The sequence below is a fragment of the Oryctolagus cuniculus genome, chromosome 7, assembly GCF_051225735.1.
Source record: "Oryctolagus cuniculus isolate XC-2025 breed Fujian yellow rabbit chromosome 7, ASM5122573v1, whole genome shotgun sequence".
Taxonomy (NCBI): Eukaryota; Metazoa; Chordata; class Mammalia; order Lagomorpha; family Leporidae; genus Oryctolagus; species Oryctolagus cuniculus.
In genome coordinates this window covers 128,504,883-128,529,872 of record NC_142873.1, presented here as the reverse complement: position 1 = coordinate 128,529,872, position 24,990 = coordinate 128,504,883, and the positions used below count along the sequence as shown (strand labels likewise).

Below are 24,990 nucleotides of genomic sequence, written 5' to 3'. Positions count from 1 at the left end.
GTCTCTCTTTTTTTTTAAAAAGATTTATTTATTTATTTATTTATTTAAAGAGTTACAGAGGGCCGGCGCTGCAGCTCACTAGGCTAATCCTCTGCCTTGAGGCGCCGGCACACCGGGTTCTAGTCCCGGTCAGGGCGCCAGATTCTGTCCCGGTTGCCCCTCTTCCAGCCCAGCTCTCTGCTGTGGCCAGGGAGTGCAGTGGAGGATGGCCCAAGTACTTGGGCCCTGCACCCATGGGAGACCAGGATAAGTACCTGGCTCCTGCCATCGGATCAGCGCGGTGCGCCGGCCGCAGCGCACTGGCCTTGGCGGCCATTGGAGGGTGAACCAACGGCAAAAGGAAGACCTTTCTCTCTGTCTCTCTCACTATCCACTCTGCCTGTCAAAAAAAAAAAAAAAAAAAGAAGAAGAAGAAGAAAAAAAATAGTTACAGAGAGGCATAGGGAGAGAGAGAGGGAGAGGGAGAGAGAGAGAGAGAGAGAGGTCAGTCTTCCATCCTCTGGTTCACTCCCCAAATGGCCTCAACAGCTGGAGCTGGGCCAATCTGAAGCCAGGAGCCAAGAGTGCCTTCCAGGTCTCCCACATGGGTACAGAGGGCCAAGTACTTGGGCCATCTTCTACTGCTTTCCCAGGCCATCAGCAGAGAGCTGGATTGGAAGTAGAGCAGTTGGGACTCAAACTGAAGCCTATATGGGATACAGGCATTGCAGGCGGATGCTTGATCTATGCCACAGTGCCAGCCCTGCTGATTCACTTCTGATCCAGATGCCTGCTAATGCACCTGGGAAAGCAGCGGAAGATGGCCAAGTGCTTGGGCCCCTGCCACCCACTTGAAAGACCCAGATGAAACTTCTGGCTTCAGCCTGGCACACCCTGGCTGATGTTGCCATTTGGGGACTGACCCAGAGGATGGAAGATCTCTCTCTCTTTTCCCCTCTCTCTAAATCTGCTCTTCAAATAAATACAAGTTTTTACTTATTTATTTGAAAGGCAGACAGACAGATACAGATATACATCTTCTAACTGCTGTTTCATTCTTCAAATACCTATAACAATTAGGGCTGGGCCAGTTCACAGCAAGGAGCCTGGAACTCAATCTAGGTCTTCAACTTGGGTGACAGGGACCCAAGTATTTGAGTTATCACTTGCTGCCTCCCAGGATCCACAATAGCAGAAAGTTGGAATCAGAAACTGGAGGTAGGTATCAAACCCAGGCACTATGATATGGATGTGGCCATCTCAACCAGTGCCTTAACTGCTACAACAAACTCTTGCTCTGATTTTAACCTTTAAATATTCATTTATTTTTACTTTATTTGAGAGAGACACAGACAGACAGTATGAAAGATCTATCCTCCATCTGTTAGTCCACTCTTCAAATGCCTGCAACAGCCAGGGCTGGGTCAGGCTAAAACCAGAGTGCAAAATCCATTCCGGTTTCCCACATGCGTGGCAGAGACCCAAGTACTTGAGCCACCCGACCTGGTGCTTCCCAGGATAAGCATTAGCAGGAAGCTGGAATAGGAATCAGAGCTGACACTCAAATCTGGGCACTCTGATATGAAATGTGGGCATTACAAGTGGTATCTTTACCACTACATCAAACACTCACCTCCAGTTTTAACAATTTTGGAGTATAATTCTGTGACATTAAATTGTACAACCACAATGTTGCACCATTATCCATTCTACAATCACAATACAGAATAACCATGCACTGTCCATTTCTAGAATTTTTCATCACCCCAGAAACTCTGTATCCATTAAATAATTTATCATCCCAGTTTCTTTATTCTTTGAATTTCTCCTCTATTTTGATGCTAGTCTATTTCACTTTCTGTCTATACAAAATTTAAAAATTTTTCAAAAAGATGTTATTTATTTATTTATTTGAAAGAGATACAGAGAGAAGATACAGAGGGGTATCTTCCATCTTCTGGTTCACTTCCCAAATGGTTACAATAACCAGGGCTAGGCCAGGTGCCAGGAGCTTCCCAGGTCTCCCATGTGGGTGCAGGAGCCCAAGGAGTTGGGCCATGTTCTGCTGCTTTCCTAGGCATATTAGCACGGAGCTGGATGGAAGTGAAGCAGCTAGGACTCGAACCATTGCCCATATGGGATGCTGGACTGCAGATGGTAGCACGCTGTGCCACAGCACTGGCCTCAATGAACTTATGATATTAACTGTGACCACTGATTAAAGTGATGTCTACTAGGTTTCTCTAAGCTATAGTAAATTACACTTTTTTCCCTAATTTATGATCAGTCAGTATTTTGTGGAGAGATATTCTGAGGCCATATAAACATCCCATTAATATTTCTTCACTGTGGCTGTTACCAGGTAACTTGTATAAGTGGAATCATACAGTATTATCCTTTTAGGTCTTTCTTTCTTTCTCTCTTTCTCTCTTTCTCTCTTTCTCTCTTTCTCTCTTCCTCTCTTCCTCTCTTCCTCTCTTTCTCTCTTTCTCTCTTTCTCTCTTCCTCTCTTCCTCTCTTCCTCTCTTCCTCTCTTCCTCTCTTTCTCTCTCTCTCTCTCTCTCTCTCTCTTTCTTTCTTTCTTTCTTTTGGCAGAGCGGACAGTGAGAGAGAGAGAGACAGACAGAAAGGTCTTCCTTTGCCGTTGGTTCACCCTCCAATGGCCGCTGTGGCCGGCGCACCGTGCTGATCCAAAGCCAGGAGCCAGGTGCTTATCCTGGTCTCCCATGGGGTGCAGGGCCCAAGGACCTGGGCCATCCTCCACTACACTCCCGGGACATAGCAGAGAGCTGGACTGGAAGAGGGGCAGCCGGGATAGGACCGGCGCCCAGACCGGGACTAGAACCCGGTGTGCCGGTGCCGCAGGCGGAGGATTAGCCTATTGAGCTGCGACGCTGGGCCCCTAAAATCTTTTTTAAAAACATGTATTTATTGGGGCTGGCGCTGTAGCACCAGCATCCCATATGGGCACCGGTTCTAGTCCCGGCTGCTCCTTTTCCAATCCAGCTCTCTGCTATGGTCTGGAAGAGCAGTGGAGGATGGCCCAAGTCCTTGGGCCCCTGCACCCACATGGGAGACCAGGAAGAAGCACCTGGCTCCTGGCTTCAGATTGGCGCAGCTCCGGCGGTTGCAGCCATTTGAGGAGTGAACTAACAGATGGAGGACCTTTCTCTCTGTCTCTCCCTCTCACTGTCTGTAACTCTGTCTCTCAAATAAATAAATAAAATCTTTTAAAAATGCATTTATTTATTTGAGAGGCAGAGAGAACAAGAGACAGAGTCTAGGCAGCAGACAAAGAATTCTTATCTGCTGGGTCACTCCCCAGTGCCTGCAATAGCCTGGGCTGAAGCCAGGAGCCACCACTCAATCCAGGTCTCCCACATGGCTGGCAGGAACCCAATTACTTGAGCTGTCACTGTAGCCTCCCATTGTCTGTATTATCAGGAAGCTGGATGAAGAAATGAATCCAGATACTGTGGTGTGGGATGTGGTTGTGTTTAACAGCTACGCTAAATGCCCACTACTTATCTTTGTTTTCTGGGAGTTTTTTTTTTTTTTTTTTTTTTTTTTTTTTTTTTAAGATTTATTTATTTATTTGAAAGGCAGAGTTACAGAGAGAGAAGGAAAGGGAGAGGGGGAGGGAGATCTTCCATTCACTGGTTCATTCCCCAAAAGGCCACAATGGCTAGGGCAGGGCCAAGGAAGAAGCCAGGAGCAAGGAGCTTCATCCAGGTCTCCCACATGGCTACAGGGGCCTAAGCATTTGGGCCATTTTCTGCTGCTTTCCCAGGTGCATTAGAAGGGAGCTCGATCAGAAGTAGAGCAGCCAGGACTTGAGCTAGTACCTATATGGGATGCAAGTGCTGCAGGTGGTGGCTTTACCCATTATGCCACAGCACTGGCTCTGAGAGATATTTTTAATGGTATACAATAAATTGGTTGACAATTTTGTTTTTAAGTACTTTTAAAGATTTTTCTCAATTGTCTTTTGGTTTACATTGGTTTTTAGTGAAGAATCTGCTTTCATACTGTCTTCTGTAATATACTATCTTACTCTATTTACTTTTTTTTTGTTTTATTTATTTGAAAAAGAGACACACACACATACACACACACAAAGAGCATACTCCCAACAACTGATTCACCCCCCAAATGCCTGCAACAGCTGGGCTGTGCCAGACTGAAGCCAGGAGCCTACAACTCTTTTTTTTTTTTTTTTTTTTTGACAGGCAGAGTGGACAGTGAGAGAGAGAGACAGAGAGAAAGGTCTTCCTTTTGCTGTTGGTTCACTCTCCAATGGCCGCTGCTGCCGGTGCGTATGCGCCGCGGCGGGTGCACCGCGGCCGGCGCACCCCGCTGATCCGAAGCCAGGAGCCAGGTGCTTCTCCTGGTCTCCCATGGGGTGCAGGGCCCAAGGACTTGAGCCATCCTCCACTGCTTTCCCAGGCCATAGTAAATAGCCGGATTGGAAGTGGAGCAGCCGGGACTCAAACCGGTGCCCATATGGGATGCCGGCACTGTAGGTGGTGGCTTTACCTGCTACACCACAGCGCTGGCCCCAGTCAATAAATCTTAAAAAAAAAAAAAAAGATGCATGTAAACTTAAAGGCCTGAGTATCTCTCTGTATTGCACACCTTTTGGAAAAATTGCAAGCTCTCATATCTATCAGAGGTAATGCAGTTCTATCTTAAACATCTCTTCATAGGATATTCCAAAGTCCCTGGGAGGCTGACAGGTAATTGGCAATGAACCTCATTTTCTAGACTTTGAAAATAAGGCTCACAAAGGTAAACTTATCATATGGAACTTTATCATATAAAAATTCTATTTAGAAATCCTCTTAAAACTCATAATGGTCCTACAATTAGTTATTAAGGCAAAGTTTTGGCTTGGACACAGGTGCTCTTCTAACGATAGCAGTCAATATGAGGTTCCCCCTATCATTCTCAATGGCTGAGGAAGAAGATACAGCCTTTCTTCTCACAAGACTGCAAGCCATCCTTTGACAGGCCATGTGTGGACAGGCACAGTGAGGATGCAGGAGCCAAGGTCTACCTATACTCACCTTTGGCAGCTGTCAGCATGGTGGAAGCTAGTTCACACTGCTGTGATTCCAAGTGTCCAAGAGTGAACCAGCGAGGATAACGGCTGGGCACCACAGACACCATATGATGAGGATGAGAAGTGTCGCCTGCAGAAGCTGAGTTTTCTAGAACAGGTAACCTAGAAGATCCAGGAAGAGTCATCAGCTATAATCCAGACTCTGGCCATCCTGAGTCATCTTAGAAAAGTTTGCTCTTTTCTGGGGAGGAACTGGGGATGAAAGGATTAACTAAGAGTTTTGAAGGCTTTTAAATCCATTATTGTACATTATATGAGGTGAGTATATAGGCACTTGCAGAACTCAAGCTGAACAGTCCCTACTGCAAAAAGGTTTAAAAGACAGTTCAAGGTACTTGTGCTGTGGCACAGTGGACTGAGCATGATGCGCTGGCATCCCATATGGGTGCCAGTTCATGTCCTGGCTGCACCTCTTCCAATCCAGCTCTGTTTATGGTCTGGGAAAGCAGTGGAAGATGGCCCAAGTGCTTGGTCCCCTAAACCCACGTGAGAGATCCAGAAGAAGTTCTGGGCTCCTGGCTTCAGATCAGCTCAGCTCTGGCCATTGCAGCCATCTGGGGAGTGAACCAGTGGATGGAAGATCTCTCTGTCTGTCCTCTCTCTCTCTCTCTCTCTGTAACTCTTTCAAATAAAATAAATAAATCTTTTTTTTAAATAAAGTATATAAGAAATACATGTCAAGAAATTTACGGTTTTAGCTGAGGAGTTTCTCCCAGCCTTATGGTCTAACTGTAATTCTTCTTCTGTATGGTCTGCTGTACCTCAGAGGTCTATCTGCCTTAACCAGGGATCCTATTCTAGTTTGGAAACAAGATGCCCATAGCTTAAGTCTTGGGGTAAGCATATTTATCTCTACTTCCCTTAAATTCCTCTGGATATCTGTGTCTGAAGACCATGACTCAGTTGAGCTATGGAAGAGCTCAAACCCCTCCCATGCTGTCTAACTGGCCTCAGAGAAAGGAGACTCAGGCCTTGGGTGTTTCGTATCTATTAGCATGTCAGGGGCTCCTTAGACCACCACAAGCATAGACAGGGAGACAAGAGAGTCCCTAACAAGGAATCCATGAATGATCACTTGAAGATAACCGAGTCACTTTAAAGCAGGCTTGGTGGCAGGTCCACAGAACTAACAGAGGAAAACAGTAGAAAGATAAGCAAAGGAAAAAGAGCACTGGAGACTTCTGCTTTGGTGGAGGCAACTGGGCTGGGGAAGAGCTACCCACCTCATGGCACGTAGGGCTAATTTATAGGACAGGTCTGGATCATGAGGCAGCAGAGCTGAGAACAAATACTTGGCAAAGGTATGCATGGGAACACTCTCTCGGTGGATGACTTCTCCCAGACCACTGAAAGGGCCTCCTGCAGGAAGAAGATAAGCCAGCTAGTCATTTATCAGTATACTTCCATTCATCAGTCTGGAGATGAGAGCCCCCAAGATCCTTTGTGTGTTTGTTAGCTATAGAAACCTTTGGTACACTTTAATGTCATAAATGTTCCTACGGCTATGGCTGTGCCTACGCTCTGATAAAGAGGTAGCCCAAGGACAGGCACTTGTCCTAGAAGTTAAGACCCCAGCTAGGATGCCTACCTCCCATATTGGAGTACATGGGTTTGATCCCCAACTCTAGCTCCTGATTCCAATGTCTTCTTGCTAATGTACACCCTGGGAGGCATTATTTATGGCTGAAATATTTAGGTTCCTGCCACCCATGTGGAAGACTTGGATTAAGTTCCTAGCCTTGAGTCCTCCCATTGGTCATTATGGACATTTAGGAGGTGAACAAGCCAATGTGAGCTCTGTCTTTCTCCCTGCCTCTCTAATAAAAATTTTTTTTTTTTTTTTAAAGAGGCAGCCCAGGGTCACAGGTCAAAGACATCTTGACAATACCCCTTCTCTACTTACCTTCCAGCAGTAAGATGCACTGTTTCCTCAGTGTTTGTACCAACTCATAATCCAGTTGCAGTTCCTGCAGTTGGCTCAGGAGTTGCTCCTCATTACGGCACACCTTGTCCTGTGCATAGAGGCCTTCGGGCATCACTCTCTGTTGACCCATACCCATCAGAGCAACTTCCAGGGCCAAGGAGAGATAGGACTCATTGCTGTTTGAGCAGCCTGCAGCCACAGGTACATGCTGATACATAGGGAGTCTGCTTTCATTCATATCTGAGGGCAACAGGTCAATAGTACAGGAAAGTTGAATCAGAACCACAGAGCATTAAGAAAAATATACTGAGAAAAGGTAACAGAGAATCACAAAAATTCCTACCTACCTCCTTCCTAATATAGAGGTGGTTAGGCCAGTAGGGGAAATATAAAATCTTATCTTTTGCTAGTATATTACGGAATGTCATAGTTATCTGATTTTTGTCTGTCTCTTTCACTAGGGTGTGAATACCCGCAATGGTGGAAAACCTCCTTTCTATCAAGGGTCATCTGGGTATTTATAACATCATTCATGGGCCATACAAAATTATCAACTTAAAAATTAGCCTGCTACAGATTTATTGAACTTTGAGTCCTGCCTGCAGTTGCCTTGGCAGGGCCAGATGAAATGATTTTGGAGGCATTATTTGATGCATGGGCCAGATGTTCCCTGCCCCTGCAAAGTATGAGACTATCTTGTTGCTCCAGTTATCTCCAGGGCCTGACATCTGGGAGAAGTTAAGTATATGTCAGTTTTGAACAAATAAACCTCAAGTTCTCAAGATGTAAATGTCACTGTGCAGATGAAACAGACCAAATATGCCTATTCCTTTTGCAGGGGATGAGAGGAAAGATAAGAGCAGCCCACCTCGTTTGGGGACCACCTTTTATATCTGTACTCAGAGAAATCTGAATCCATCCATTTACAATCCATTTATAATGTCTATGTTTCACCACTGAATTCACAATTTCAGGAAAAGAACACAGGTACAAGCCAGAGTCTTGGTTTCTTTTTTTTTTTTTCCCTTCAACCATCCCTTAAGTATTTATGTAAGACTATTACATGGCAGGTGGTATACTAAGTGCTAGGAACACAAATATAGGTAAGTCATAATTTCTGATTTAGTAGATGATAGTATAGTCAGAGATACTCATTTGTAAATAAAGCATAATATATTAAACAGTGAAGCAGATGTATGTATATGATATAGTGATGTCATAAAGGAAAGAATCAATTGCTTCTATCTAGTTCTGGCTACTCTGAAACTCTGTTAGATTACTCTTTATCTCTCATTTGTAAAACTGGTACAAAACTATGATGTGGGAGAAAGTTCAAAGGAAATCAGAAAGTATTATGTAATTGCAAGGGAAACACACAATCTTGATGGAAGTCCTCTCCCACTTCCAGACTGCTCTGATGCACTGGGCTCTGACTCCTGAAATTGTTACACCCTTTTAATTCTCCTTGAACCACACTCTATAGTCATTTGTCGTAGGAAATTGAAGGGAGCAAGGAAGTCTGGCAAGGTAAAATCTGAAAGTAGGACAGGGCTAGACAGGGTGGAAAGCAAAGCAGGAAAAAGAGGAAGCCTGAGGAAATCTACGGATGGCCCAGTTTGGACAACAAGGTCAAAAAGGTACAGGAAGGGTAAAACACGGTCTGGCGGGGAGAAAAGGGCTGCTAAGAGCAGTGCAGCTTGCCTCAGGCTGACCCCATACCTGACACTTCCAGATAGCCATCATCATTCAGGCGGCAGGCTTCAGTCAAAGTGAGAAAAAGGCAGCCAATGGGATCCAGGGGGTGGCCCACCCAGCCCTCCAGGTTTGTGATGGTTGTAGTTCCTCTTTGCAACAGCTCTGGGAACAAGCAGGTCAAAGTTTCAGAGAGCAACACAGAAACACTACTCTTTCCCTGCCTGGGTCTCCTTATCAGACTCACTTACGCCTTGACCTTGATGGTAAAAGAAAAGCTTCCCTTATTTTCATGCCTTAGGTTGATAGGACTGGTTACAAGCTCACCAACCACCTCTTTAAGGTCATTTTGCAGCTGACAGTGTGTACTTAAATACAACTTTACAGTTTAAACAGAGTTGTCTCAGGCCAGACCCTAGAGAGTATTTCAACTGCCCTGTGAGAGAGGCAGGCAGGTTTATTGTTCCTGTTTTATAGATGAGAAAACTGGGACTTATGAAGTTCAAGTGAGGTACTCTACATGGCAGATGAAATGATTTGAAATTGCCTAGCTCTTGCCATTCTTTGATACTTAAATGAAATGAAAATTAAGGTCTGCGCCTTGTGTGCTCTGAGACTCCTCATCAGACTTAGGCCTAAGGGGGTAGATGGCTCTTAATCACTGTACCTTTCTTCTGATGCTTGTATATTTCCAGCTGCCGCTGCTGCTGCAACCTCAGAGTATTAATAATGGCCACCGTGAGTCTGAGGGCCTCTTTAGGATAACCATGGGAACGCAGGGCATCAACCCGAGCACAGGCTGTAGGCACATGCTCTGCCAGATAAGAAAAAAAATTTCAGTCTGGTTAAAATTTAAAATCGTTTGCTTGATAAACACAGTCTGTGGTCAGTTCAGTTCTTTGGATTTGACGTGACATCTACTATATACTAGGAAGCTATGTTTTTATCTTTAAGGATGTAAAAAGTTGAATAAGTCATAGATGCTACCTTAAAAGAGCTACCTTGTAGGCTCAACATGGTGGGATGGTATAAAAAGGGACCCACAAATAATATAATAAAATGTAGTAATTCTTTGTGAGCATCTATGGGAACCCAGTGGAGGTAGTAAGTAACTGCTCAAAGGGAAAAGCCTATTCATTTATTAATCCTACATTTACTGAAAACTTATTATATGCCAGGTAGTATGCTGGACAAAGGATGTACAATGATGAAAAAGAAATAGTCACTGCCCTCAAAGAGCTTACAAATGACACATAAACAGATAATTACAAAACAATAAACAAAGAAGTGACATTTAAGCTGGACTTTATTTAAAAAAAAAAAAAAAAAAAAACAGATTTATTTCGGCCAGCGCCGTAGCTCACTTGGCTAATCCTCTGCCTGCGGCACCGGCACCCCAGGTTCTAGTCCCGGTTGGAGCATCGGGGTCTGTGCTGGTTTCTCCTCTTCCAGTCCAGCTCTGTGCTGTGGTCCGGGAAGGCAGTGGAGGATGGCCCAGGTGACTGGGTGTTGCACCCGCATGGAAAACCAGGAGGAAGCCCCTGGCTCCTGGCTTTGGATTGGCGCAGCGCGCTGGCCATAGCGGCCATTTGGGGGCAAACCAACGGAAGGAAGACCTTTCTCTCTGTCTCTCTCTCTCTCACTGTCTAACCCTGCTTGTCAAAAAATTAAAAAAAAAAATTAAAAATAATTAAAAAAAGATTTATTTTATTTATTTGAAAAAGTTACAGAGAGAGGTAGAGACAGAGAGAGAGAGAGAGGTCTTCCATCTGCTGGTTTACTCCCCATATGGCTACAACTGCTGGAGCTGAGCTGATCTGAAGCCAGGAGCCAGGGGCTTCCTCTGGATCCCCGACATGGGTGCAGGGGCCCAAGGACCCGGGCCATCCTCTGCTGCTTTCCCAGGCACATTAGCAGAGAGCTGGTCTGGAAGTGGAGTAGCCAGGATTTGAACTGGTGCCCATATGAGATGCCAGCACTGTAGGCCGGGGCTTTAACTTGCTTTGTCACAGCACTGGCCTCTGAGCTGGGCTTTAAAGGACAAGCAAAATTTTAAATAGGAGGCAAACAGGGAAAGATATTCCTGGCAAAGGGAACATGTAAGCAAATGCATGTAAGTACAAAAAGAATTCTATATAACATCAGATTATAATTAATTATGTTAATTATATATACTAATCCCATGCAGCTAGAGTTAAGTTATATGGTTAGAGATAGTCTGGAAAAGTAGGGTCTAGAATGTAAAGAGTTGAAAGTTTTAAAAAATTTTACTTATTTGAGAAAGAGAGAGATCTACTACCTGCTAGTTCACTCCTCAAATGCCTGCAATGGCTAGTAAAGGGCTTAACTGAAGCTGTACATCAGAACTCAATCCAAGTCTCCCACGGTTACCTCCTAGGGTCTACACTAGCAGGAAGCTGGAGTCATATTGAACCTAGGTAGTCTGATACGGGACACAGGTGTGTTGATAGGCTCTTAACTCCTAGAATAAACACCCAGTCCTGGAATGTATTAAAGAACTCTGAATGCCAACCCCAGGAATTTGGGTATATCTTGGTGGTATCAGACTACCAAAGGCTTATAAATAGGTGAGCAATTATAACAAGCTTTATGGTGTATTTTGTGACTTCTTTTAAAGGTAATGTTAAAAGTTATAGAGCAGGGGCTTACGCTGTGGCACAGCAGGTTAAAGCCCTGGCTTGAAGCATCAGTATCCCATATGGGTACCAGTTCAACTCCTGGCTGCTCCACTTCCAGTCCATATCCCTGCTAATGTACCTGGGAAAGCAGCAGAGGATGGCCCAGGTTCTTGGGCCCCTGCATTCATGTGGGGGATCCAGAGGAAGCCCCTGGCTCCTGGCTTCGGATCGGCTCAGCTCTGGCCGTTGCGGGCATATGGGGAGTGAACCAGCAGATGGAAGACCTCTCTCTCTGTCTCTACCTCTCTCTGTAACTCTTTCAAATAAATAAAATAAATGTATTTTTTTTAAATGTTATAGAGCGGCCTGTGCTGTGGCATAGCAGGTTAAGCTGCCGCCCGCAGTGCCAACATCCCATATGAGTGCTGGTTCAAGTTCTGGCTGTTCCACTTCTGATCCAGTTCTCTGCTATGGCCTGGGAAAACAGTGGAAAATGGCCCAAGTTCTTGGGCACCCAAACCTTACCTCTCTCTGTCTCTCTCTCTCTCTATTTCTTTGTGGCTCTGCCTTTCAAATAAATAAATAAATCTTTTTTTTTTTTTTTTTTTTTTTTGACAGGCAGAGTGGACAGTGAGAGAGAGAGACAGAGAGAAAGGTCTTCCTTTGCCATTGGTTCACCCTCCAATGGCCGCCGCGGCCGGCGCGCTGCGGCTGGCGCACCAAGCTGATCCGATGGCAGGAGCCAGGAGCCAGGTGCTTTTCCTGGTCTCCCATGGGGTGCAGGGCCCAAGCACCTGGGCCATCCTCCACTGCACTCCCTGGCCACAGCAGAGAGCTGGCCTGGAAGAGGGGCAACCGGGACAGAATCCGGCGCCCCAATTGGGACTAGAACCCGGTGTGCCGGCGCCGCAAGGCGGAGGATTAGCCTATTGAGCCGCGGCGCCGGCCATCAAATAAATAAATAAATCTTAAAAAAGGTTATAGAAATAATTGCAGAAATTTTCAAAATAAATAAGCAAAATATAAGATAGAAATCAGAAATAACTACTCTTTCCAGTTTCATATTTACCCAAACTTTTCCATTAATTTTTATGAAAAATATAAAATTATTGCTTTATAACTGGCTTTTCTATTTAATAGCATATTGTAAATAGTTTTCCATATCACTAAATATGCTTCTATAACATTAAAATGTTTATATATCATTCCACTGAAGATGCATATATCTACTGAATTAATCAGTCTCCTATTGTTGGATACTTAGATGGTTTCCAATTTTTCCCATCCTTTCCCTCTAAAGAACCTCCTAGTTTTATGCATGCTTTTATTAATTAAGGCTCAGGATAAATTCCTAGATATGGAATTTGTGGGTAAATGGTAGGAAAATAGTTTAAAGCCTTTAAATAGGTATTGCTGAAATACTCTTCAGAAAGGCTGTGCTTGTGTTTGGATGTGGTTTGCCCCTCAAAGGTTCATGTTGGGGCCAGCGTTGTGGCACAGTGAATTAAGCCACTACCTGCAATGCCAGCATCCCATGTGGGCATTGGTTCGAGTCCTGGCTGCTGCTCCACTTCTGACTCAGCTCCTTGCTAATGTGCCTGAGAAAGTGGCAGAAGATGGCCCAAGTACTTGGGTCCTTGCCACTCATATGGGAGACCAGGATGGAGTTCCAGGCTCTTCGCTTTAACCTGGCCAATCCCTGGCCATTGCAGTCATTTGGGGAGTTAACCAGTGGATATAAGATCTCTCTCCCTCTAACTCTGCCTTTCAAATAAATAAAATACATTTTGTTTAAGGGTCACATTTTCAAAGCTTGGTCCCAATGTAGTGGTATCAAGATGTGAGTGGAACCTTAAAGAGGCAGAGCCTCATGGGACATAATTAGGATATTAGGGGCTCACTGCTGGAAGAGATTAGTGGAGTGTGCTAGTTTTCTGTAAGACTGGGTTGTTACAAAAGAGCAAGCCTGGTCCCTGAATCTTCTCTGGCTTCTTGTCTTGCCCTGTGATCTCTTCCCTATGTGCTGTGCCATTATAATGTCATTTGCCATGAGCTCCTCACCAGAGAACTGAGCAGAAGCCTACACCATATTCTTGGAACTCCAGAACTGTGAGCTAAATAAACTTTCTTTCCTTAAAAATTACCTAGCTTCAGGTTTTTTCTTTTCTTTCTTTCTTTTTTCTTTTTTCTTTTTTTTTTTTTTTTTGTATTTGTTTTAAAGATTTACTTATTTATTTGAGAGGGAGAGTTAGAGAGAGGTGGTTCACTCCCCACATAGTTGCAATGGCAGGAGCTGGGCTGACCTGAAGCCAGGAGACAGAAGCTCCTTCTGGGTCTCCCTTGTAAGTGCAGGTCCCCAAGCACTTGGGCCATCTTCCACTGCTTTCCCAGACGTGTTAGCAGGGAGCTGGATTGGAAGTGGAGCAGCAGGGATTCGAACGGGCACCCATATGGGATGCTGGTGCTGCAAGTAAAGGCTTAACCTACTTAAGCCACAGTGCTGGCCCCAGGTATTTTATTATAGCAACAGAAAATGGACTAATCCAGGCTGTAGGCATTTATACTCCTACCTGTAAAATGTATATAAGAGTACCTATCTCCTTGTAAGTTGTCCTACAAAAGAAACTAATTATCAAGTTGTTTTAATTCACAACTTTGATCATTGATATGTACATTTTTTCACATGCTTGTTTAGCTTTTCTCCGAATGTGTTGGATTAGAGAAGAGGAAAGATTATCAGAGAGAACTTCAGGTAGTAACTGACAGTTTAGTAAGGCTTTTAAGAAAAAGGCACATCTTCAGATTTAGCAAGATCTTGAGAAAGACAAAAATATGAGGTGGGGATGGAGGCAAGGGAATTAGGAGAAGACAATGAAAATTTAAGTCATTTATTTCAAGACTCAGGAAACAAATATTTTAAAAAAGAACTTCTATTTTGGAATGGGCATCCTGTAATAAAGTCAAGGATAGACTGATAGGAAGTCAGTCAGGAACAGGTTTCAGAGGAGGATTTAAACTCAAGATGGAATGGATCTATCCTATTATTATGGGTAGTAGGAAGGAAGACAACTTGGTGACATGCAGATTGTGTCCTAGTCACTAGCAGAAAGTAACTTAGTTTCAAACTTAGTGCTTTTTTTTTTTTAAGCAAAAGATATAGTTTCAGAGTAGAATACAATGTCACTCAGTCATTGTGGATTGAGAGAGCCTGTGAACTGAAAACTAATGGTTTTATTAGTACTCTTTGAGATGTATTAAACTCCTTTCCCCTCCCAAAGCTTAGGGGACAGGATATGAATTCCTATTCAAGATTACTCTACCTGAGCTGAGAACATACGCACATGGCTTAGGCTTCAAATAAATACCCCAAGTCCCTAGTAAAGATGCAAAAGGTCTGTGTGAAAACTGTACAGATTCTAGCTGGTGTTGCTAGTAACTGCGAGGATGTCAGGCCTGGTACAAGGTAAGGCCAGGCTCTGAAATAGAAGAGGGATAGACTTACCAAGCCACAGTGGCTGGCCTTGAGAATTAAAGAGTAGTCTGTCACTTTCCCGCTGGCAGACGGGAGCTGTATATTTATCGCTGTTGATTATTCGCTGTAGGTGGCTGTCCTGCCAATGTAATTCACGGCCCTCAATGGCTCTAGTGAACACTGTTCTTCTTGGTCTGGATAAGGAGTCTGGGGAAAGGAAAAAATGCAGCAGTACATGATAGATCATTTTTTTAAAGATTTATTTATTTATTTTATTTTATTTGAAAGACAGAGTTACAGAGAGAGAAGGAGAAACAGAGAGAAAGAGAAAGAGAGAGAGAGAGAGAGATCCTCCCTTTTTTGGTTCACACCACAAATGGCTGCAACAACTGGGGCTGGGCCAGGCTGAAGCAAGGAGCCAGGAACTTCTTCAGGGTCTCCCATGTGGGTGCAGGGGTCCAAGGACTTGGGCCAACCTACATTGCCCTCACAGATGTATTAGCAGGGAGCTGGATTGGAAGTGGAGCAGCCAGGGCTTACACTGGTGCTGATATGGGATGCCAGCACTGCAGGCTGTTGCTTAACCCTCTGTGCTACAGCGTCTGCCCCTATGATGGATAATTTGAAGTTCTATCAGTGGGTCTTCTTCAGGGTAGGTGGCTGGACAGAAGAATAGTATATGGGTAGCAAGAGCAACCACTCTGCTTTCTGTCTGGGTATCTCTTATGTTGCCTTCTCTTGGATACTATTTATTTGTAAGGCAGAGTAATAGAGAGAGGAAGAGACAGAGAGAAAGAGATATCCATCCAAAATGGCAGCAACAGCCAGGGCTGGGCTAAGCTGAAGCCAAGATCCAGAAACTCCATCTGGGTCTCCCACATGGGTATCATGGACCCAAGTATTTGGGGCATCTTCTGTTGTATTCCCAGGTGCAATAGCAGGAAGACGGTTTGAAAACAAGGTAGCCAGCACGTGAACAGACACTTCAAAATGGGAAGCTGGTGTCACAAGTGGTTGCTTATCCCACTGAGACACAACACTGGTCCCCTTTCAGTGTATCTGTACTCTCTATGGGGAGAACTTTTCTGCATAGAGCCGTGGCTGCCTTCCTCCTTCTAAAGAAGACCAATTTCTCCTGGGACCCAGAGTCACATGAAAGACAGGAGAGGCAGTGATACCCAGCTGCTCAATCATGATGATATGTAATGCTTCCATAGAGGTCAGAGGTAGACAAAAGCAGCTACATAATTTCTCTAGCCAATCCATAACTTGTTTCATTTATAGCAGGATACTTTACAGTCTAAGTACCTTAAGGACTTTCACAAAATTCATATTAAAAGCTGAAAAAGACCTGAAGCCCTCTATATTCTAGGGCTATTTCTTATATAGAAAAGTTTTTAAAAAGATAACATTTGAAGAAAGATCTGTAGGAGCTCAGGGGCAAGCCTTATAGATAATTAAGAGGCAGGAGGAATAGCAAGTACCAAGTCCTGGGGGCAGGAATATATTTGGAGTGTTTCAGGACAGTGAGGAGGGCCACTATAGCTGGGATGGAATGAGCAAGCAGAAGAATCATAGATGGAGCCAAAGAGATACTGGCAAGCCAGTCATGGAGGGCCTTGGAGGCCATGAGTGAAAGATGAATTTGAATGATATGAGAAACTATTGGTGGGCTGTGAAGGAATATGACGATACTTGCATTTTAAAAATACAACTCTGGCTGCAGTATTGAGAATAGATTATAAGGTGGAAGGGCAGAAGCAGGAGAAGGAGTTACATGGCCACAGCAATAATCTGTGAGATGACAGTAGCTGGCCAAAGTAGTTAAGTGGTGGAGATGATAAGTAGTTGGATTCTGGATATATTCTGGAGGTAAATGCTATCTAGGATTTGTTCATTGATTAGATCTGGGATGAGCAAGAAAGAGAATGAAGAATATGCTAAAGTTCTTTTGAAAAATCATTTATTTATTTGAAAGGCAGAGCAATAGAGAGAGGGAGGGAGAAAGAGAGAGGAACAGAGAGGAGGGGAGGAAGAAAGAGAGAGGGGGGAGGGAGGAAGGGTGAGGGAGAGGGGGAGAGAGAGAGAGAGAGAAATCTTTCATCTACTGGTTCATCCCCCAAATAGCTGCAATAGCCAGGGCTCAGCCATGCTGAAACAAGGAACCAGAAACTCCACCCTGGTCTCTTACAAGGATGGCAGGTACCCAAGCACATAAGTCATCTTCCACTGCCTTCCTAGGTACATTAACAGGAAGCTGGATCAGAAGTGGGTGAGCCAGAATTGAACTGGCACTCCAATATAGGATGCCAGCCTTACAAATGGCAGCTTAACTCAGTGTGCCACAATGCCAGCCCTTAAGGTTTTTACAGACAGAGTTGCCATATATAGACAGACAGGAAAGGCTGCAGGAAGAATAAGTTTGGGTGGGACTTGAGGGTAAGAAATTCTGCTAAGATCCTTATTAATACATGTAAGTAGAAATAAAAAAAAAGCAGTTAAATACACAAGGATGGAATTGAGAGGAAAGGTCTGAGCAAGATAGATACATCTGGGAGTTGTTAGAACAGATAATTATTGAAACAACTCAAACAGTGCAATCTCCAAAGGAGTAGGGAAAGAATCTCAGCCTGATGACTAAAGCCATGGGAATAACAGCATTTTTAGGTAGGGAAGTGGGGAAGATAGTATATTTAGAAGGAGGGGTCAATGAAGTAAGGTGAATCAAGAGAGAGTAGTGTTTTGGAAATCAAATGACAAAGGTGCTTCAAGGAGAGAGTGAGCAATATGTTAAAAATTACTGATAGGGGCCGGCATCGCAGCTCACTTGCGGCGCCAGTACCCCGGGTTCTAGTCCTGGATGGGGTGCCAGGTTCTGTCCCTGTTGTTCCTCTTCCAGTCCAGCTCTCTGCTGTGGCCTGGGAAGGCAGTGGAGGATGGCCCAAGTGCGTGGGCTCCTGCACCCGCATGGGAGACCAGGAAGAAGCACCTGGCTCCTGGCTTCAGATCGGCGCAGCGTGCCGGCTATGGTGGCCATTTAGGGGGTGAACCAACGGAAGGAAGACCTTTCTCTCTCTTTCTCTCTCTCTCTCTCACTGTCTAACTCTGCCTGTCAAAAAAAAAAAAAAAATTACTGATAGGTCAAGTAAGATTACAACTGAGAATTAAGCACAAGATTAGGCAATGGTTAGCATCAGTAACCAGAACAAGAGCTGTTTCAGTACTTTCAGTGGGACTGAAAGCCTGACTGGAATAAATACACTGGATAAGATTAGAGGAAATGGAGACTAAATAAATACTATTGTTTTGAATAATTTGTCTTAATTCTACCACCTAGTTCTACCACCTAAGAGACCAGTAGCTAGAGAGGCATGTGAAATCACAAGAGTGTTTTCATCGGAAAAAAAAAATGAAATCCTATTGTTTGCAACAAAATAGATGAAACTGGAAAACATGATACTCAGTGAAATAAGCCAGTCCCAAAAGGACAAATACCATATGTTCTCCCTGATCTGTCATAACTAATATAGTACCTAAAATGTAATTGACAGAAGTGAAATTGACACTTTGAGTTGCAATGACTTTGAACAGCCCTTGTCCTGACTGTGAGGAACATTTTTTTTCATACTATTTGTTGAACTCGTAGTATAGAGTTAATTTTATGTGTAAAAAGTTAATTGAAAATAGTTCTTAGGGCCGGTGCCATGGTGCACTAGGTTAATCCTCTGCCTGGGGTGCTGGCATCCCATATGGATGTTGGTTCGAGACCTGGCTGCTCCTCTTCTGGTCCAGCCCTCTGCTGTGGCCCTGGAAGGCAGTGGAGGATGGCCCAGGTGCAGGCCTGCCTGACCCACGTGGGAGACCAGGAGGAGGCACTTGGCTCCTGGCTTTGGATTGGCGTAGCTCCGGCCATTGCAGCCATTTTGGGGAGTGAACCAACAGAGGGAAGACCTTTCTCTCTGTCTCTCTCTCTCTCACTATCTGTCTGTCTCTGTCTCTCACTATCTCTCTACCTGTCAAATAAATAAATAAATAAAATCGTAAAAAAAAAAAAAAAGAAAGAAAATACGGCCAGCGCCACAGCTCACTTGGCTAATCCTCCACCTGTGGCACCGGTACCCTGGGTTCTAGTCCCAGTTGGGGCCCGGATTCTGTCCCAGTTGCCCCTCTTCCAGTCCAGCTCTCTGCTGTGGCCCGGGAGTGCAGTGGAGGATGGCCCAAGTCCTTGGGCCCTGCACCCGCATGGGAGACCAGGAGAAGCTCCTGGCTTTGGATCAGCACAGCACTGGCCATAGTGGCCATTAGGGGAGTGAACCAACAGAAGGAAAACTTTTCTCTCTGTCTCTCCCTCTCACTGTAACTCTCTCTCTGTCTCTCTCTCTTACTAACTCTGCCTGGCCAAAAAAAAAAAAAAAAGATTTTATTTATCTATTTGACAGAGTTAGAGAGAGAGGGAGAGACAGAAAGAAAGGTCTTCCTTCTGTTGGTTCACTCCCCAAATGGCCACCACAGCCAAAGATGTGCCAATCCAAAGCCAGGAGCTAGGTGCTTCTTCCCCGTCTCCCACACAGGTGCAGGGGCCCAAGGACTTCTTCTACTTGGGCCATCTTCTACTGCTTTCCCAGGCCATAGCAGAGAGCTGGATCGTAAGTGGAACAGCTGGGTCTCAAACTGGCTCCCATATGGGATGCTGGCGCTTCAGGCCAGGGCGTTATCCACTGCATCACAGCACCAGCCCCAGGATACTTTTTAAAGTTGTTTTTGGTAGGCTTTCTATCCCTCCCTTAAGTTAGGTCTTCTGAGCAAAAACCAACCCCAACTTAGGCCAAGATCTTTTAGGCTTTATAAAGAACCTGAAGTGTAAAGAATCATCATGCCAGGCACTGTTAAGACACTCCAGAAGGGGGAAGAGGACAGCATCCCAATGTCAAAGACAAAAGCTTATCCTTATAGTTTGGCATTTCAAGATGAACAAAAAGACAGACTTCTTATTTAGGATGACAATCCTGACATCCAAAAAGCTGTCCAGCCTCCACTGTTCTAGAGCTTTACCCACCTTTTGAAGTTCCAGGCACTAAGAGTCTAAAAGGATACTTGGCTCACCTGAGTTGTGATTAGCATTCTGGGGAAGTGCATTGGTGATGTTGGGCAGCTCATGTCCATAGTTCCCATCCTCCAGAGGACAGACATCCAGGTCGCTCCATTTCTGCAGCTGCTGTAGCCAACAGGATTTTTCCTCCAGTTTGCAGTGGGGATTTAAAATTATGCACACCCATAAAGCCCCTGGAAAATAAAGCAACCCACATTCTTGACATCTCTCCTTTGATTATATAAGCCTTAATGTTTCAGTTTCACTTTTAGATGGTAGAGAAAGAGTCCAAATTAAAAAAAAAAAATTAGGTAAGATTTTCAGAACCAGCTTATTTTTCCATCCTAAAGCTTCCTTAAAGCAGAGAGATTATTTTGATATCCGGATGTGAGTGCCTGTGATGTGAGACAAGGCAGCTTTAGGCTTGAATTCTGAACTCAAATCTGCAGTTTAATAAGAATTTACTGAGAGCCTTCAAAAGCTCTGTGCTGGTGAATAAGATACTATTGCTACCTTGATGAGCTATCTAGTAAGGGAGACAGATGAATAAACATAATGCTATTTGAATATATTAAGTGTTAAGGTATGTTTAGGGTATAATATCAGCCTAGAGGAAGGGCATTTAGTACAAGGATGGGATTGAAAGGGAGGTGCTTAGAAAATGTTTCATATTTTGTCTAGTTGGAATTCCTGACCTTCAAATATGTCAACTGCAAGACTGAGATAATAAAAACACCTACTCTGTAGGAATACTGAGAATTAAATGAAATAACATTTGTAAAGGGTTTAGTATATTACCTACCACATAGTAGAATCTTGGTATTCTCTTTTTCCAAGGAAAATGATGATTTGGACTTGGATTTGAACTGGTAGTCACCTTATGATCAAACCATTACTTTCATGGAGCAGGCATTTGGACTAGCAGTTAAAATGCCAGAGTCCCACATCAGAGTGCCAGAGTTTGATATCTGCTTCCTGCTAATGCTGGCTCTAAGAGGTCACAGTGAAACTGGGAAGACCAAGGGAGGCAGCTGTGATGGCTCAGTGATTACGTTCTTACTACCTACATGGGAGATCTGGATTAAGTTCCCAGCTCTTGGCTTCATCCAGCCCAACCTAGGTCATTGCAGGCGTTTCGGGAGTGAACCAGCAGATGGGAGCTCGCTCGCTCTCTCTGTCTCTCTCAAACCAACAAAAAAATCACACATAAAAAAAAAAAAAAAAAACACCAAAACAGGCATTGTGGCATGGTGAGATAAGCCACATATTATATCGTAAGTCTGAGTCCCTGCTTCTTTTTTCCCAATCCAGCATTCCTGATAATGCACCTGGGAAAGCAGCAGCTGATGGCTCAAGTGCTTGGGTTCCTAACTCTCATCTGAGAGATCTAGACTTCCCTGCTGGCTTCAGCCTGGCCTAGCCCTAACATTTATAGCTATTTAGGGAGTAAACCAGTGGATGAAAGATCTCTCTCTCTCTCTTTCTCTCTCTCTCTCTCTGTCCTCCCTGTCTCTGACACCTTATCTTTCAAATAAATAAATATATAAATCTTTTTAAAAAGTCAAAACCCATCACTTTCTTGGAGTTTCTGTTACTGTGGCAGAGGATCACATTCCATATAATCAATGAGTTCTGTTTCTTTGATCACATCACCCTCTTTTTCAAGGAAATCTGCTTCTTTTTCTTCAGGGTTGCCTATGTGACTGTGCCAGATAATTTCTCAACCTCAACTTAGCAATAAAAGTGGTGGTAGTGCTTAATTTAAACATCTTTTGGGATGGAGCTATATCCATGGATGGAGGTACATTCAGATACTATTTAAAGTCTCTCAAAATCAAATAGAAAAGTTTTAAAAGGCCATCTTAGCCTCCATTTCAGATATTAACTGAAAATGATTCATTTTTATTGGTTCAACTTTTAAAATGTACCACAAAAAAGAAACAATACTATGTAATAATGGTTTTTAAGGGGATTATAGTATTAGTAACATTTATTTTAGTTTTAAGCAACTGTATTTATTTATTTGAAAGGCAGAGAGAGAGAGAGAGAGAGATCTTCCCTCTTCTGTTTCACTCCTCAAATGCTTACAACAGCTAGGCCTGGGCCAGGATGAGGCCAAGAACTCAGAATTCAATCCAGGTTTCCCACATGAGTGGCAGGGACCCAAGTACTCAAGCCATTACCTGCTGCCTCCCAGGGTGTACATTAACAGGAAGCTGGATTTAATGTGGAACTGCCAGTGTCCCGAGCAGCATCTTAACCACTGTGCTAAATGCCTGCTCTTATTATTACAGTTGAAGAAGTGTACTTTTGGTGCCGGTGCTGTGGTGTAGCGGGTAAAGCTGCTGCCTGCAGTGCCGGCATCCCATTTGAGTCTTGGCTGCTCCACTTCCGATCCAGCTATCTGTAATGGCCTGGGAAAGCATTAGAAGATGGCCGTCCTTGGGCCCTTGCACCTGAATGAGAGATCCGGAAGACACTCCTAGCTCCTGCCTTTGGATCTGCTGTGGCCAATTGGGGAATGAACCAGTGGATGGAAGACCTCTCTCTTTCTGCCTCTCATTCTCTCTCTGTGTAACTCTGACTTTCAAATAAATAAATAAATAAATCAAGAATATAAAAGTGAACTTTTTACTTATAGTGAAGAAAAAGATTTTCATATTTAACATTCCCAAGTAGAAAAGAAGAGCAAAAAGAGGCCATTAAATTTGGCAAATAGAATTCTTGGAGACCTTGGGAATGATAAAATCAGTAGGATAACAGGAATAGAAAACAGATTGGGTGAGTTGAGAAAGGCTCAAAGAAACAAAATGCTGAGCCGGTGTTTGGCACAGAGGTTAAGCTGCTACTTGAGATATCCACATCACATACTGGAGTGTCTGGGTTCAAGTCCCAGCTCCATTTTTGCCTCTAGGTACTTGGATCCCACTTATCCACATGGGAGACTTGGATTCAGTTCTAGGTTCTTAGCTTTAGCCTGGCCCAGCCCTGGCTATGGTGGGCATTTGAGTGAACCAGCAGATGGAACATTTCTGTCTCTGTCTCTTGTCTCTCTGCCTTTCCCAAAAAAAAAAAAAAAAAAAAAAAAAAAAGTAAAACAGAAAGATACCATAAAATAATAATAAAAAAGAATGTGTTACTCTAGTCATGTAGGAGTTTCTATTTTCCAGTTATATAGATATTAAAAAGATTTCCTAGAAAGCAAGTACAAATAATTTCACCAGCAAGTTAAAAATGAGTTTTCTGTGTTATTAATTATGTCAAGAATTTGTTTCAAAACACCCTGAGACTATCACATTTCTTTTTTTTTTAAAAATATTTATTTATTTATTTGAAAGAGTTACACAGAGAGAGGAAAAGCAGAGAGAGAGGGAGGTCTTCTGTCTGATGGTTCACTCCCCAGATGGCTACTCCAGCCAGAGCTGTGCTGATCTGAAGCCAGGAGCCAGGAGCTTAACCCAGGTCTCCCACGCCTGTGCAGGGGCCCAAGGATATTTGCCATCCTCCACTGCTTTCCCAGGCCACAGCAGAGAGCTGGACTGGAAGCGGAGTAGCCGGGACTAGAACTGACACCCATATGGGATGCTAGTACTTTAGGCCAGGGCATTAACCTGCTGTGCCACAGTGCTGGCCCCAGAGACTATCACATTTCTAAGAAAGAGTCTAAGCAAAAAATTCTGCAGTTGCCTACAAATAGTAGCATTCATGGACTGCTAAAACCATTCAAAAGCATATTTTTTGCAAGTTAAAAAAAAGTATCAAGAATGCTAAGCAATGCTATTATAGAAGTTAAAATTATATATAATTTGTATATGTTTAATATAACTATCACTGATTTATTCTTCTCAGTTAAACATTAGTACTTTATATATATTGTCTCATTCAATTCTCCCCCTCTAAGGATCAGCAGGGCTTGGTTTTACTGTAGAAAACAGAAAATGGGGAATCAAGGATGATCTGGTATTTTTTCTTCTTAAGCAACCTGATATATCATGATGGTGTGTCCTGTGCTGGGGCCAATAAGAATAATTCAGACTTTGGCAGGAAAATTAAGGTTCTTTGATGGTTATACTAAGCTTGAGATTTTTTTTTTTAGTTTTTTTTTTTTTTGAAAGTCAGAATTACACAGAGAGAGAAGGAGAGGCAGACAGAGAGAGGTCTTCCATCCGCTGGTTCACCCCTCATTTGGCCGCAATGGCCTGAGCTGCACTGATCTGAAGCCAGGAGCCAGGAGCTTCTTCTGAGTCTCCCATGCGGGTGCAGAGGTCCAAGGACTTGGGCCATCTTCTAGTGCTTTCCAAGGCCATAGCAGCCCGGACTCGAACTGGTGCCCATATGGGTTGCTAGCACTGCAGGCAGCACCTTTACCGGCTATGCCACAGCACCAGCCCCAAGATTTTTTTTTTTTTTTTTTCAGAAATGGTATGCAGCAGAACACAGCCTGGAGTTCAATGGAAAGGTCAAGGCTAGAAACATAAATCTGTCTTACCTGCACGTGGGTGGTATTTAAAACCATGTGACTGAATATAATCACTTAGAGAATGCAGACAGTGAAATGGGTGCTGTGAGGTACTCTATATTTAGAAGAGTTGAGGACAGGCCAATTAGCCTTGTAAGGGAAATCGAGATAAAGTAGTCAGGAATCAGGAAACCAGGTATCAGAGAAACCAGCAGAACAAATTTCAAGAAGAGTATGGTTAATTTTATTAAGAACTCCTAAAAGGTTAAGAAAGATGAAAACTGAGAAGAGACCATTGTATCTAGCAACATGGAAGTCACTAGTGGTTTTTATGAGTTACTTCCGTAGAGTAGCTATGAGCAATGGAAACTGCACTGGACTGGGTTCAAAAATGAATGGAGGCGAGCAAATGGAAAAGTGACTGTAGGTAACTTTTTTGAGAAGTGTTGCTTTGGAGGGGAAAAGAGAAATGAGGTAACAGTTGGAGCGGGCAGTTGGAGATCAAAGGAACTTTTTTCAAACGTTCAAGATTGCAAACATTACAGCATATTTGCATCCTGGTGGGAATGATCCAGTATCGAGAAAAAAATTAATGATATGGGGTCAGTGCTGTG

At 43.7% G+C, this 24,990-nt stretch overlaps 1 protein-coding gene across 4 annotated transcripts in view; it reads right to left on the bottom strand.

Annotated features, from left to right (window-relative positions):
- The window catches only part of ZSWIM5 (zinc finger SWIM-type containing 5), a 188,757-nt gene that overhangs the window by 27,908 nt on the left and 135,859 nt on the right, over window positions 1-24,990 (bottom strand). For 3 of the 4 annotated variants that reach the window (XM_008265350.5, XM_051857851.3, XM_051857849.3), the window contains 7 exons: window positions 19,932-20,111; window positions 14,859-15,035; window positions 9,385-9,531; window positions 8,745-8,882; window positions 7,005-7,265; window positions 6,325-6,460; window positions 5,046-5,203 (listed from right to left, as the gene is read on the bottom strand). In XM_008265350.5, the coding sequence (XP_008263572.5) occupies window positions 5,046-5,203; window positions 6,325-6,460; window positions 7,005-7,265; window positions 8,745-8,882; window positions 9,385-9,531; window positions 14,859-15,035; window positions 19,932-20,111 (1,197 nt within the window). Of the gene's footprint in view, window positions 1-4,064; window positions 4,551-5,045; window positions 5,204-6,324; window positions 6,461-7,004; window positions 7,266-8,744; window positions 8,883-9,384; window positions 9,532-14,858; window positions 15,036-19,931; window positions 20,112-24,990 lie in introns of those variants that run through there. The other variant, XM_089300770.1, reaches the window with a different exon arrangement.